This window comes from Bubalus kerabau, chromosome 19, assembly GCF_029407905.1.
Source record: "Bubalus kerabau isolate K-KA32 ecotype Philippines breed swamp buffalo chromosome 19, PCC_UOA_SB_1v2, whole genome shotgun sequence".
NCBI classification, from domain to species: domain Eukaryota; kingdom Metazoa; phylum Chordata; class Mammalia; order Artiodactyla; family Bovidae; genus Bubalus; species Bubalus kerabau.
In genome coordinates this window covers 45,803,964-45,819,165 of record NC_073642.1, presented here as the reverse complement: position 1 = coordinate 45,819,165, position 15,202 = coordinate 45,803,964, and the positions used below count along the sequence as shown (strand labels likewise).

The following is a 15,202-nucleotide window of genomic DNA, read 5'->3' as shown; positions in this document are numbered from 1 at the left end:
GTAGAAGGTTGTTGGAAATCTTTGTATAATCTATTTCAGAGCAATGGTGGGTACAGAAGTCAGATTTCAGTAGTTTGAGGACACAAACCATTTTTTTAAAGAAACTTGACCGAAAAGAGACAGAGTAAAAGTATGAGTGAGAAGTAAAGCCCAGAAAATGTGAAATTGTGAAGTTAATGTTTATATGCTTAGGGATGAAAAAAATAAGTAGGTAAGGAGAAACTGGAGACACAGGAGAGGATTTTACTGAAGGAGAAAAGTCCTTGAAAAAGTTTGAAGAATGGCTTGTGGCTGTCACAACCTCATCAGTAAGTTAGCCAAAGATTGAAAAAATTCACTGCCAAACACGTGTATTTCTTTGTAAACAGAGGTCAGATGATAGAGTAGAAGACCTGGCATGCTTGCTGCACTGAATCAGAAAAGGTGCTAAAAACTGGGAAAAAGATAAAGGCATCATGAGTCTAGAAATACTCGTGGGCTGAGGACCCAGAAGTATAGGAGGGAGGGATAATCTAGGACTACAGAGAGCAGTATATTTGAGAAGACTGAAACCTTAGAGTTTCAGAGCAAAGTAAGTTGGTAAATATTGCTTAAACTGTCCCTCTCTTACAGATTCCCAATTCCTGTGAGCATATTAGAGGTCTGAGAAGACATGCAATAAATAAATGTACCAGTTTTTTTTAAAAACCCAGATTATCTGACTACAGGACTCCCCTTTCAAGTTATTTCTATCAACACCCTAAAGAACTGGTGTTCTCATCACAGAACTCATTTGGAGAAGCACTGTACTAGACATTTCTCTCAAAGATGAAGTCAACCCAATAATCATAACTTTTGAGCAAGAGCTTTCAAGCAGCTATAAATCTCCCAAATAATAATCGCTCATTCTAAAATTTTTCCCATCTTGTCCACAAGAACACAGTGAAAGTCTCAACTTGCTGGTATTGAGAACACGGTCCTCCAAGTCAAGAAATCTTACCTTGATCATTCATACTATCCATTATTGTCATTAATTTCTTTAGCCTTGCCATAGACTCTTGTTCATTTCCTTTGCTCATGAAATCTGTTCCAAAACCAGGGATCATCCCCTAAAACATATATTTAAACATAAAAATCAGTAATAGCTTGAGATTGTTCACATTTAACTAATGGCTTTAATATTAAATTTTAAAAGTAACTATTTTTACCCAAATATTAAAATAATTAAAGCAAGTGTATCCACTCTTAGAAATTGTAACAAAGTTAATAGAGGTTAGAAAAAAACTAACCAAGATCTGACTGAAGGGGCCCATTTTCATGATATTTTGAAATTGCTCATACATGTCTCGCAACGTAAACTGACCTGAAATACAATATAAATGATGCAAATATATTAGAGAGTGAACATTTCCATTCAATAAAACTAATATTTTCCTTAATCATGGGCTCATCTTGAAGCACACTTATAAAATAGCCAATCAATAAATATTCACTGAGAAGTTACATAAGATTACAGGATGAATGCCATGGAGACATCCTATCCTATAGAAGCTCATATTTTATCAGAGAAAATGGATAAATATACACAGGAAATGTGAAAACAAAGGAAACAATCTATACATACTAGGATAACTGAAATGAAAATATCTGACACCACCAAAAGTTAGAGGATATAGAACAAGCAGAACTCTCATATATTGCTGATGAGAATGTAAAAATGGCAAAACTGTTTTAGATTATTTGGAGCTTCTTAAACAGCTAAACTGTCAATAAACTGGAAAATAGGTCGACTCTGGATGAAATACTACTCAGCTATAAGAGAACAGGGTACAGATAAGTAAAACCACTTGGATAAATATCAAAACTATTATGCTGAGTCAGGGAAACCAGGTGGGGAAAAAACATATATATATATACACTCTAGGATTCCTATATGAAGCTTTACTGGGAAGGGGAATAAGCAAACTTCCTAGAGTAATGGAAATGTTCTGTTTCCCAACGAACATTAGTCAAAATTAATGGAATGATATCCTTAGAATCTGAGCATTTCATTATTATGCAAATTAACTTCAGTTAGAGAAAGACTATTTTCAATTTTTGTGCTATGATATAAAAAAGAACATACTTGGTTTTAGGCATTCTGAATTTGAAGGAGCAGTAAAATACATCAAAAGAAATGTTCTAGGCAGCTAGAAATATAGAATTAAACAGTGGTAGAGCAGGTTAAGGCTGAAATAGATATTTGGCCATTATGCAGAAATGACAATGGAAGTTAAGATGATATAGGAAGTCCACTGTCCACTGTTATGGAACCCAAGCGTAGAGTTTGAAAATGTAAAAGGTGGATAACACTGTTAAATTTTGGGAGCCAAGAGAAAAGAGAAAGTTCACTACATTTGGAAGTAAGGAGGCCCCTGAACCAAGGGCACAGACCTAAAGAGAGACCTAGGTGTTAGAAAGCAGGCTGTCTGGGAATATATTAGAAACCAATCTTCAACTTCAAGCAGCGAAGACAGACCTCAAAATAATTGTGATGAATAATATAATAATTACAGGGTCCAGTGGAAACACATGGCAGGGGTTCCAAGCCTAGGGATAAGGTAGAATGTTCCTGAAGCATACTTAAGTAGAGACTTGGAAGTATGAGTGAGCCAGTTTGGCTGGGGGTAAAGGAGGACAGAAATAGGAAGAAGAGAGGATAACTATCTGACAGGCAGAGGGCCAGCAAGGTAAAAAAGACTGTAGCGTACATTTGAGAAACTGACAGAAATTTAGCATGACTGGCACATGGAATGCTAAGAACAACAGTGTCAAAACATGACTCAGAAGATGGGGTTTAGATGGTGGAGTCATTCAAAAACACTACAAGGGCAACGGGAAGACACTGAAAGATTTTAAGAAAAGTAGTAGTAATAGGATCAAATCTGCATTTCTGAAAGATCATTTTGGCCGGAGTTTAAAAAAACAGGACCAAGGGAAATAATCCAAAAAACTGTAAAACCTGTTCAAAAGCCTTAGAATAAACAATCTAGAGAAGAGATTAATTTAAATAGCTGCTGGGAAGTAGGGGACGGAATGGAGATAATTAGGAGTAGAAATACTAGAACTAATAATTAATGGGAAAAGGACTGGGCAGAGTGAGGAAGACATGAGTGGATGACAACACCCAAGTTTCTGACTTTGGAAACAAGACAAATGATGTTAACTTTCACAGATGGCAACACTGGGGTGGGAGGTTGAAATGGGAAGATAAGGACAAATTGAAATCAGTGTCTATGGAACATCAAAGCACAGTCTGGCAAACATACAGATCTGAGTCTGAAGCTCAGGGAAAGATGATGACCTAGAAATGATCATTAGAAAACACCACCATCTAGGATGGAAAGACATAGGTACCTGACAAGATGAGTGAGAAGGAGCAGAGGCAGGATAGTATGTGGTCATGGAAATTAATAAGAGTCATGTCATTTTGAGAAAAAGAGAAATGATCAATAATAATATATGTTAAATGTTCCTGATGTGCTAGACATTTTATATATATATATATATATATATCAGCTCATTTTCACAACTCTATGAAGAAGATACTTAGTATTATCTACTTTTTACACAGAAGGAAATTGAGGTTATTTTTAAAAGTTCTATGTTGGGTTAAAAAACCTAAGCTCTTAAACATACTTTCATAGGAGTTGTCTTCAATGTGAAGAAAATGTGTATTTAATCTCTTTAAATATTTTTAATGTTTTATTATATAAATATAAAACTTATAAGTAAACAAATCGGAAGAGAATATTTTAGCTTACTTTTAACCTGTTTTACTCCAAGGAACCCAATGAAAGCTTCAATACTAATCTTAAGGCAATTTGATTATAAGAAAATAAAACACTCAATTCTACAGCTGCTTAGATGACTGAGATTTAAAATGATCTGCATATAAATCATCTAAAAAATAAACACTGGAAGAACTGACTTTAATGGACTTATCACTTCAAAAAAATTATAGTAGCTCTATCAAAAGAAAACAAGGGAAGTCATCTGAGATCAAATGCTTTTTGTTACTCATATACCATGTTTCAACTTCTCTATAAGTGCTTCATTGTCATCCAACTTCAGCTCGTTGACTTTATCTATCAGTCCTTCAATGTCACCCATACCTATAAGAGCCAAAACAGTAAAATTAATGACTAATAGTATACTTGTTATATTGCTACATTATGCAAAATGCATGCACATATAGTAAAAAACCTGTGAGATAGGCAGTTCAGGTATTTCTACAACACTTTACAGGTGAGAAACTGAAGCTAGAGAGTTTAGTAACAAAGCAGTGATTGCAGTCCAGGGTTTAATTCCAAATTCTATGCTCTCAAACATGAAAGTTCTGCTCCCATTATCACTTCTATTACTACAACCACATACTTCCGTACTGTGCTCTAAAACTTTCCCAAGAACCTTCTATCCAACAGCTCATCATTACCACTCTAAACATGGGAAGCAGGTTACCATCATCCCTATTTTGTAGGTGAAGAAGATAAATCATAGAGGGAAATTATTTTCCTGAACTAGTCAGTGAGAGGGCAGAATTAAAATTCTAATCTGTCCTAAAAAGCCACACTATTTCTTGGAGATTTGTCTATATCCCCACCACTGTACACACCAAGAAGTTTGCTGATGAAAGGTTGTGTTTTGAAAGGTTCAAAGTCATCTATATGTTCCCCTGTACCAATGAAAATAATTGGACTTTTTGTGGCAGCAACTCTGCAAAGAAAAAGAAAACACAAAATAACCTCAAAAAGGAAAACAAATTTCTAGATGTCAAAGCTTATTAGATAAAGGTACATAGCTCAAGCTTCTTTTCACTAGCTAAAACAGAATTATAGATATATCAGAGGGACTTGAAAATTCTATTTACACTTTCTTCATAGACTATATTAGGTCCACTATTGGAACAGATTTTTAATGATTAATAAAGTCATAAAGATACACATACACACACACATAGCATGTAGGTCCAAGGCACAGGACAACAGTGTTAATGATACTTACGCACTGAGAGCACCACCTCCTTTTGCGTGGCCATCAAGTTTTGTCACTATTACTGAGGCTACGTCTACTTTATCTTTAAAAGCCTTAGCCTGGGCTTCACAAGCCTGTCCAATGGAGGCATCCATCACATAAACAATGTTATCTGGTTGCTAGAAAATTTGAATAGAAAAGATACGTATTTTAACTGACCGTAGGTAAATTTCATCAATAGAAGCTATAAAAACTATTTACTATAATTATTCAATCAGTAAACATTTACTGTAGAAGTAGTATGTATTAGGCACCATTTAGGTCCTCAGATAGAGATGAATAAGAAAATCCTTGTCTTTATGGGGCCTACACTGAAGTCATTGGAGACAGATTTAAAAATAGGCAAATAAACATTTCATCTAGTCAAGGCTATGGTTTTTCTAGTAGTCATGTATGAATGTGAGAGGTGGACTATAAAGAAAGTTGAGAAGAATTGATGCTTTTGAACTGTGGTGTTGGAGAACACTCTTCAGAGTCCCTTGGACTGCAAGGAGATCCAACCAGTCCATCCTAAAGGCAATCAATCCTGAATATTCTTGGAAGGACTGATGCTGAAGCTGAAACGCCAATACTTTGGCCACCTGATACAAAGAGCTGACTCATTAGAAAAGACCCTGATGCTGGGAAAGACTGAAGGCAGGAGAAGGGGACGACAGAGGAGGAGATGGTTGGATGACATCACCGACTCAATGGACATGAGTTTGAGTAAACTCTGGGAGTTGGTGATGGACAGGGAGGCCTGGTGTGGTGCAGTCCATGGGGTTGCAAAGAGTTGGACGTGACTGAGCGACTGAACTAAACTGAACTGAAACATTTTGAATGTACGACAATTAAAATGGGATGGAGAAAATCAGTTATGAGGTGTGGAAGGCTTCTTTCTTAGGGTGGTCAGAGAAGGCCTGTATGGAGGTAAAATTTGAGCTGAGATCTGAATAAAGAGGAAAAAGTTAAGCAACAATCTCGAGCAATCACACTCCAGGCAAATGGAACAGCAAATGTAAATGAGAAGAAGAAAAAGCAGAAGAGTGTGGGCTGAAACCAAAATGGATAAAAACAGAGGTGAGGCTATTTCCCTTAGATCTGCTCCACTAAGTCAAAATAATGGCATGGCTAAAACCCAACTTATTAGCACTAACCATTAACCAAAGAATTACTACCAGCACCTCAATGGCAAATATGGGCTCATAATATGTGCTACATATTACCTATAAACCATTTCTTATCCCCAAGTTATTTCCATCACGATTTTAAAGAGACACTAAATGATGATTAATACTTTTAAATGCTTCATGTCTTTCAAAATTCACCTAAAGCAAATGTTTCTAATTTAAACAATTTACAGAAAGGAAATTCAATAGTTACTAAAGATTATTCTCAATTTATTTGTTAGTTTTTTTTATACATACTAATAAGATGATTAAGCAATGAAATTTCCAATACTCATGAAAATTTAATATTAATGTAGAGAAGATTAAGTCCTTATCATATAGATAAAGGAGCCCAAAATAGAAATAAATTACTTGGAATCTTACAGGCAAAAAATAATTTATATGGTTCACAAACTCAGTTAAGTTTTAACTGAAGTCCTTATAATGTTGTTAAATTAAAGCTACTTACTATAGCATTAGCAACTTGAAGCATTTCTTCAAACAAAGAGTCTTCTTGTTTATGACGGCCACTTGTATCAACAATAATAATTTCAAAGTTTTCATTTTTGAATTTTTCCACTCCTTCAGAGGCAATGATAACAGGATCCATTTCTGTATAGCTATTTAACATGGAAAAAATGATTTAACAACCACAACAGCAAAACGTTCAAATACTAGTAATTTGGAAATTGCTAGTATATCTTTATTCTGAAAAAGTCATATTGATCACAATTTCAATTAAGTATAAAATCCAGTAAGTATTAAATATGACAAGCCACTTAAAGAGCAGCATGAAGCAATATCCAGTCTCCCAATTATGAAATCCTGTATGATCCTGCTTTATATCTTTTCTGAATGAGTTGTGTATCCCTCAATTTTTAAAATTTTCTTTAATAACTGAACTTGTATTATATAGTGTTTCATATATGCTTTTCCACTTAACAGTCTTTTGAAAGCATTTTTAAATGAAGTATAGTTGATGTACACTATACATTATAGCTATATAATACAGTGAGTCACAATTTTTTTTTTCAGCTGAAATTGTTGCAAATGGCAAATTTTCATTCCTTTTTATATCTGAGTAGTATTGCATTGTATGTAGGGGGGGTGTGTGTATGTGTGTATCTCAATCTTCTTCATCCATTTATCTGTTAATGGACACTTAAGTTGCTTCCATATCTTGGCAATTATAAATAATGCTACTATGAAGACTGGAGTGAAAGTAGCTTTTCAAATTAGTGCATCTTTTTTCCTTCCTAAATATATACCCAGGAGTGGAACTGTTGGGTTATATGGTAGTTCTATTTTCAGTTTTTCGAGAAACTGCCATACTGTTTTCCACAGCTGTGGTACCAATTCACATTCCCACAAACAGTGTACAAGGATTCCTTTTGCTCCACATCCTCGTGATCATTTGTCATTTGTGTTCTTTTTGATGATAGTCATCCTTCTGTAGCACTTTCTAAAACCATTAAATATTCTTGTAACATGTGACTTCTAAGTTATATAGCATTCCATCAGATGGCTATGCTATCATTTATTAAATAAATGCCCTACTGTTGGCCATTTAAGGTTTTCTAACTTCCTGGTATTAAAAATATAGCCAACATAAATAGTATATAATGTTGTTTCTTCTAAACTATGATACACTCCTACAAGCTGAATTTGGATCAAATGGTTTGATCATTGAGGCTTTTGGTTTTTAAAAGGAAAATGTCCTTCACAAAACTTTAATTTCATTGCTATTTTATTATATTTTATAATCCTCGAAACTCTACTCAACTTGAAAATCAACAAGATTTTATTTTAGTTTGCATTCTTTTGATTAGTGGCAACTTTTAACACAGATCAACGCTGTCAAATGAAAGGATATATAATGTTAAAAAAAAGTTTTTCCCCTAAATTAACAAAAAAATCAAGTAGAAATACACTTAGTAAGAATATATGTGAAACTTAAAAGAGGAAAATTAATATACTTAAGGATGAAATTTTTAACAAAAAAGACCTAGCAAGTTTCTACATGGAACTATACAAATAAGTAAAGATGTCAGTTCTCCCTTAAATTAATTGGCTTCAATACAGTTTTAATCATAATCTTAGGGAGATTTTTCTTTCTGGAACTTGATTAAAGAAACCAACACAACATTATAAAGCAATTTTCCTCCAAGCAAAAAAAACACTAAAATTTACTCAGGAAAACAAGCAGATGAAAGAGGCAAGAAATGTTGAAAAAGAAGAAATTAGCATTATCAGCTATTTTAAAATATGATAAAGATACAATTAAAATAAGAGAGAATGGCATTGAAACATGTATAATATCATGTATGAAATGAGTTGCCAGTCCAGGTTTGATGCACGATACTGAATGCTTGGGGCTGGTGCACTGGGACGACCCAGAGGGATGGTATGGGGAGGGAGGAGGGAGGAGGGTTCAGGATGGGGAACACATGTATACCTGCGGCAGATTCATTTCGATATTTGGCAAAACTAATACAATTTTGCAAAGTTTAAAAATAAAATAAAATAAAACAAATATATAAAGAAATAGGATCAAAGATGTTCATAAGGAGATTACTTACATACATGCATACAATGGAATACAGTGATGTCATAAAAAGAATTCTCTTTAACAGCATATTGTCCAGAATTATTAAGATCCCATTATTAGAATATGTATTTTAATGAAATATAACATACATATGGAAAAGTTGCACAAATTGTTAAACTCAGTGACTTTTCACAAAGCAAACACACCCAGACCAAGGAAAACAAAATAATTAGTATTTTACTTCCTCCCAAGAATAATCACTATCTTGTCATAAGATCCCATTTTTAATCAAGTCTATAGTAGTATGTTTACATAAAATGCACTATTTTAAGTATTCATTTTAATGAGCTTTGATAAATTTATACAACCCATATAACTACTACTAAAGCAATCAAGGTTCAAAGCATGAAAAGATTCTATTTCAATTTAAAATTATCTATCTCTTGTATATTTGTTTATATATAGCACATCTGAAAAAAGTACAGTGGACTTGCTAAAAGCTGGTAATCGGGAAGTGAAACTGTTAGTACTTTCACTTCTTTAAAATTTTTTATTAAAATAGTGTTTTCTTTTTAAAAAAGACAGAAAAAAAAATATCTATTGTCCCCCCAATAAATGCTAACATGTAAATTTAACATTAGAGATCATTTCAAATCCTTCCTTCCCCAGCCCGATCCACTTCATCTCTCCCAGAGGAAACGATGATCACTAATATTTTACTCCATACACATAAGCAAAGGAGAGATTATTTAATAAACACTACTGAGAAACTGGTTAAAAATTAAGGCTCTGGTTTTGGCTGATAGTCCTAGTAAGTAGCCTAAGCATTACTTGCTCAGTCGTGTCTGACTCTTTGCAACCCATGGACTATAGCCAACCAAGCTCCTCTCTCTGTCTATGGTATTCTCCAGGCAAGAATACTAGAGTGGGTTGCTATTTCCTTTTCCAGGGTATCTTTCCAACCCAAGGATCGAACCCAGGTCTCCTGCACTGCAGGTAGATTCTCTACCATCTGAGCCACCTATCAGCTCACACCTATCACTGTGCAAATTTGAACTCTAAACATGTATTATCCTTTAATTTTTAAATCTATGTTAGAAAAAGTTCTTAACCTAAAAATTAAATTCCTAACATTATTCTTTAATCTATTTGCTAGAAATTATCATAAAAAAATAACTAAGAGGGAATTCCCTGGTGGTTCAGTGGTTAGGACTCTGCGCTTTCACTCCCAAGGGCCTGGGTTCAATCTCTGGTTGGGGAACTAAGATCCTGCAATCAGCGTGTTGCAGCCAAAAAAAAACTAATAAAAGAATTTAAAGAGCATACCATAGCCAAAGTTCACTAGTTTTTTTGGCCAAAAAGTAGCAAATAATGATTTATAAAATGATATCATTCATTTAATTACTTCAAATTTTAGCTTAATAATCTTCTTATATTAATATATTAGTAACATTAAGAAAAATGTTATTCTCTCAAATAAGTCTTTCTAAATTTAATCTTGACTCAATTCTTTTAATCAGTCATTTTAACATAAACAAATCACCTAACTGAACAGCAACGTAGCAAATGAAGGTTAGCAATGATCAGACTCTGAGATAAACATAGATTATAAAGCATTTTAGGATGATCAAACACAAACTTTTAAAAAATGGTGTACTAAAGAAACAGACAATGTAGAATTCACCAGGGTATGTTGAATTGAGAAAAGGTTCAGACACGTCTTAGAAGAAACAACTGGAATAGAAGCAGGAAACTGGAAAGCATGCAAGGCAGGGTAAGTATAGGAAGAATTATAAGCTAAACAGTATCTGCTCTGATTGATCAGGCTAGATCAGAAAAATCATGTTACACTAATAAAAGGTAACAATGTAATAATTATACCCCTACCTTATTCCAAAAATGATTCAACCTTATAGGTACATATTAAAATGTGGCCAGATAGCATAAAGTAAAAAGTCAGATAGATAAGGTAAGACATATGAATAAAGGAATAAAAACCAGAACCCACCTTCCATAGAATGGAATTCTTGCTTTGGTTGCATTCTGTTTTAGTTGGTCAAAAGCCCCTATGAAACAAAAAAGTTCATGAGTCCTTAAATTTGAAAATAAAAATTTCAGGAAATAATTTTCAAATTTCAGCACAATACCTGCTCTGAATGTGTCTGCACATATCAAACAGGTCTTCCAACCTTTCCTCTGATAATAATATGCTAACTGGGAAAGGAAGATTTTAAAAATCAATAAATACAAATTATTACACATGTAAAATAAAACAGCTCATATTCTCCTAACTAGTAATATTATTACATTCTGAATACTAAAGATTTCCTGTAGAGTTTAAACTCTAAGTGCCAAACAGTCACATTCAAAGGATATGAAATGACGAAGCAACAAATGACCGTGGTAAAAAATGTTATTAACGTTAATTAAAAACAAACAATAACATAACCCTCTAAGAAATAATCCTGTTTGTTTTTTTTTTCTTTCTAAACTATACATAGTTGAGGCTTCTGAAGCAAAATTTGATAACAAAGTTGAGGCACCCAATTATGAAGGAAAGGGTGGTATAATGAATTTAAAATTAGCAAAATGATTTGTAAAATGAAGATCCATACATATTATACTGGGTTAGACATTGTGAAAAGGGAATCCTGAGCCACAGGATATAAGGTAAACTTCCTCCCTCTACTTCTCCAAAAATCATATCCTCATCTCCTTAAAGAATAGGAACAGTTTTCTTGGTAAAAGCACTTGATTTACACAAACAGCTTCTCCATGACTTTGTTTTTTTTTAAGTATAATTTACCTTTGAACATGTAGTTGTTTTACCACTCCCTTGCAATCCAACAAACATGATCACATTCTGTTTTCCTTTAGTGGGTGTCCATGCTTTAACTCCAGGGTCTACAAGCTACATACCAAAAACAAAGATAAAATCAGGTTAGCACATGGTTACATTCAAAACCTCTCTTCCCACAACTTTCAAATTGTAAAAATGATTTACAGACATTTCAGTGTAAGAGGCAACCATAATCCTCCCATTCTAACACAACTCTATTTCCCTCTCTTATATATACACATAGTGAAATTTAAGAATTTAAAATAGTGCATCGTGAAGTTATAAGCAAGCCTATACTCCCAAACTGATTCAGAGGTAAGGCTCTCAAAGCATTTTTTAGAAAAAGTTGAAAGGGTATGAATGTGAAACCAAGTTTGAGCAAGGGAGCAGTCTACAATAGCACTGTAGAAATATATGTGCAGGCCACATAAGACCTTTTACATTTCTAGTAGTGACATTTCAAAAAGTAAAAACAAGTGATGTTAATGTTAATACTTTAACTCAATATATCTAGAATATTATAATTTTAACATGTAATCTATATTTAAAAATTAATGAGCTATTTTATATTTCCTTTTCCCATGCTGGGTCTTTTTTTTTTTTTTTTAACTAAATAAATGTGCCATGCTAGGTTTTAAAACCTGGCATGGATCTCTTATCCATCTACTCAATATCAGACCTCAGCATGGACTAGCCACATTACAAGTCTCAATAACCACGTGGCTAGTGACTACAATACTGCAATGGCACCTACCTTCCTGCTGAATTTCACAAGTGTTTATACATGAGCAAAATTACAAACTACATGTGAAAGGCTTTCCAAGTGAGTCAAACATTAAACTGTCCAATGCCATTGGATGTACTGCTCTATAAAGTTATTATATTTAAAGTAAAAAATAATCACCAATTTTATAATGACAATCAGTGGAAAATAAAGGTACGTATACAGACAGTCCCCAAACTAGCAAGCAGGAGGCATTTTTAACGTTCATTTAAAAAAATAATACATTTCCAAGTCGTCATTTGAAACTTGAAACCTCTATCTCTATATAATCAAACAGTAATAGTAGTTAATATCCTAGACCAGAGGACATAGACCATATTTACAACTATGTGTAAATAAAGTCTTAACACACACATGCCCACTCATTTACTGCTTTTGTGCTATAACACCAGACCTGAGTCGTTGCAACAAAAACCATATGACTCACAAAGCTGGAACTATTTGTTCTTAAGAGAACCTTGCTGAGCCCATGCTAGATGATACCAGAAAAGTTACATAATCCATATTATATCTGATTTCAAGGAAAGCCATGTGGTAGAAAAGGGAGGAAAAGAAAATACATTTTGTTATCTTCTTCTCAGGCATAGAGCTACCCGTAAGCAAACTTCTGAAATAAACAACTATCTTAGACATAAATCCACTGCCCTTCCTCTTAGACCCTTTCAGAACACTAATGCTGCCCTATATTCACCTCCATTCTCTATATCCCATGGCAGAATCACTCAGCTCTCTATGAACCTACTATTTGGAACATACATTTTATTGAATAATGATTTTATTATAAATTTATCTTCTCTTCCTCCTGCATCCTAGAACTGCAGTACTGAATTTTCATGTTATATCACATTAAAATCTGTTATCCTATCTTGGACTTTGAATCGATCTTATACTGGTGCATGCTTCTGTAACATTATACACTGGTCATTTAGAAAATACTGGTTTACTAAGTTAGGCAGATCTCCCATTGTTGACACATGTCACTACACAACATCGAAAATTTTATTTATTAATATCCATACTGATCTCACACGCTAGTAATGCTCAAAATTCTCCAAGCCAGGCTTCAGCAATACGTGAACCGTGAACTTCCTGATGTTCAAGCTGGTTTTAGAAAAGGCAAAGGAACCAGAGATCAAATTGCCAACATCTGCTGGATCATCAAAAAGCAAGAGAGTTCCAGAAAAACATCTATTTCTGCTTTATTGACTATGCCAAAGCCTTTGACTGTGTGGATCACAATAAACTGTGGAAAATTCTGAAAGAGATGGCAATACCAGACCACCTGATCTGCCTTTTGAGAAATTTGTATGCAGGTCAGGAAGCAACAGTTAGAACTGGACATGGAACAACAGACTGGTTCCAAATAGGAAAAGGAGTACGTCAAGGCTGTATATTGTCACCCTGTTTATTTAACTTATATGCAGAGTACATCATGAGAAACGCTGGACTGGAAGCACAAGCTGGAATCAAGATTGCCGGGAGAAATATCAATAACCTCAGATATGCAGATGACACCACCCTTATGGCAGGAAGTGTAGAGGAACTCAAAAGCCTCTTGATGAAAGTGAAAGTGGAGAGAGAAAACGTTGGCTTAAAGCTCAACATTCAGAAAACGAAGATCATGGCATCCAGTCCCACCACTTCATGAGAAATAGATGGGGAAACAGTGGAAACAGTGTCAGACTTTATTTTTCTGGGCTCCAAAATCACTATAGATGGTGATTGCAGCCATGAAATTAAAAGACGCTTACTCCTTGGAAGGAAAGTTATGACCAACCTAGACTGCATATTCAAAAGCAGAGACATTACTTTGCCAACAAAGATTCGTCTAGTCAAGGCTATGGTTTTTCCTGTGGTCATGTATGGATGTGAGAGTTGGACTGTGAAGAAGGCTGAGCGCCGAAGAATTGATGCTTTTGAACTGTGGTGTTGGAGAACACTCTTGAGAGTCCCTTGGACTGCAAGGAGATCCAACCAGTCCGTTCTGAAGGAGATCAGCCCTGGGATTTCTTTGGAAGGAATGATGCTAAAGCTGAAACTCCAGTACTTTGTCCACCTCATGCGAAGAGTTGACTCATTGGAAAAGACTCGGATGCTGGGAGGGATTGGGGGCAGGAGGAGAAGGGGACGACAGAGGATGAGATGGCTGGATGGCATCACTGACTCGATGGACGTGAGTCTGAGTGAACTCCGGGAGTTGGTGATGGACAGGGAGGCCTGGCGTGCTGCAATTCATGGGGTCGCAAAGAGTCAGACACGACTGAGCGACTGATCTGATCTGATCTGATACTGGTCTCACCAGACGAGTTAATCAGGACATTGTCAAACTCATGGCGGGGGGTGGGGGGATTCAAGCTTCCAGTTTTCACTTGAAAGCTAAAATTTTATCATTGGGTACAATACTGTTAGTTGTTTGCCTTAAAGTGACAGGCCAACTTTATTTACTTCAGAGAAAATGTCTGCCAAAGGTTCAAGGCCAAATAAGCACAGATTAACTGTCTGTTGCTTTCCTCAAGACAACCATCAAATTTGGTACACAGCAATACAGCTTTCTGCGTACTTTCCATTTCATCACACAAAATCCTACAAACACATATACATTTAAGGGTCAAGATTTAATACCACTAATAATTTCCATCAAGGACACATTTGAAAAAAAAAACTTATTTTTATTTCACTGCAAGTGTCTGGGAGTAAAGGGTACAATGACTACCAGTATAGTTTAGTATCACTGCCTTGTTCATGCTAGGGAGTTTTACCCAATGGTTTTATCTGCCATTGCTTTTGCAGAGCAAATATCAACAAAGTAAAGAGGGCAAAAAAAGGCAAAT

General features: G+C 34.8%; 1 protein-coding gene across 3 annotated transcripts in view; it reads right to left on the bottom strand.

Annotated features, from left to right (window-relative positions):
• The window catches only part of LOC129633828 (signal recognition particle subunit SRP54), a 67,733-nt gene that overhangs the window by 38,150 nt on the left and 14,381 nt on the right, over nt 1–15,202 (bottom strand). For all 3 annotated transcript variants that reach the window (XM_055555775.1, XM_055555772.1, XM_055555771.1), the window contains 9 exons: nt 11,555–11,659; nt 10,896–10,962; nt 10,757–10,814; nt 6,670–6,820; nt 5,023–5,171; nt 4,634–4,734; nt 4,047–4,133; nt 1,269–1,342; nt 980–1,088 (listed from right to left, as the gene is read on the bottom strand). In XM_055555775.1, coding sequence (XP_055411750.1) covers nt 980–1,088; nt 1,269–1,342; nt 4,047–4,133; nt 4,634–4,734; nt 5,023–5,171; nt 6,670–6,820; nt 10,757–10,814; nt 10,896–10,962; nt 11,555–11,659 — 901 coding nt within the window. The remainder of the gene's footprint in view (nt 1–979; nt 1,089–1,268; nt 1,343–4,046; nt 4,134–4,633; nt 4,735–5,022; nt 5,172–6,669; nt 6,821–10,756; nt 10,815–10,895; nt 10,963–11,554; nt 11,660–15,202) is intronic.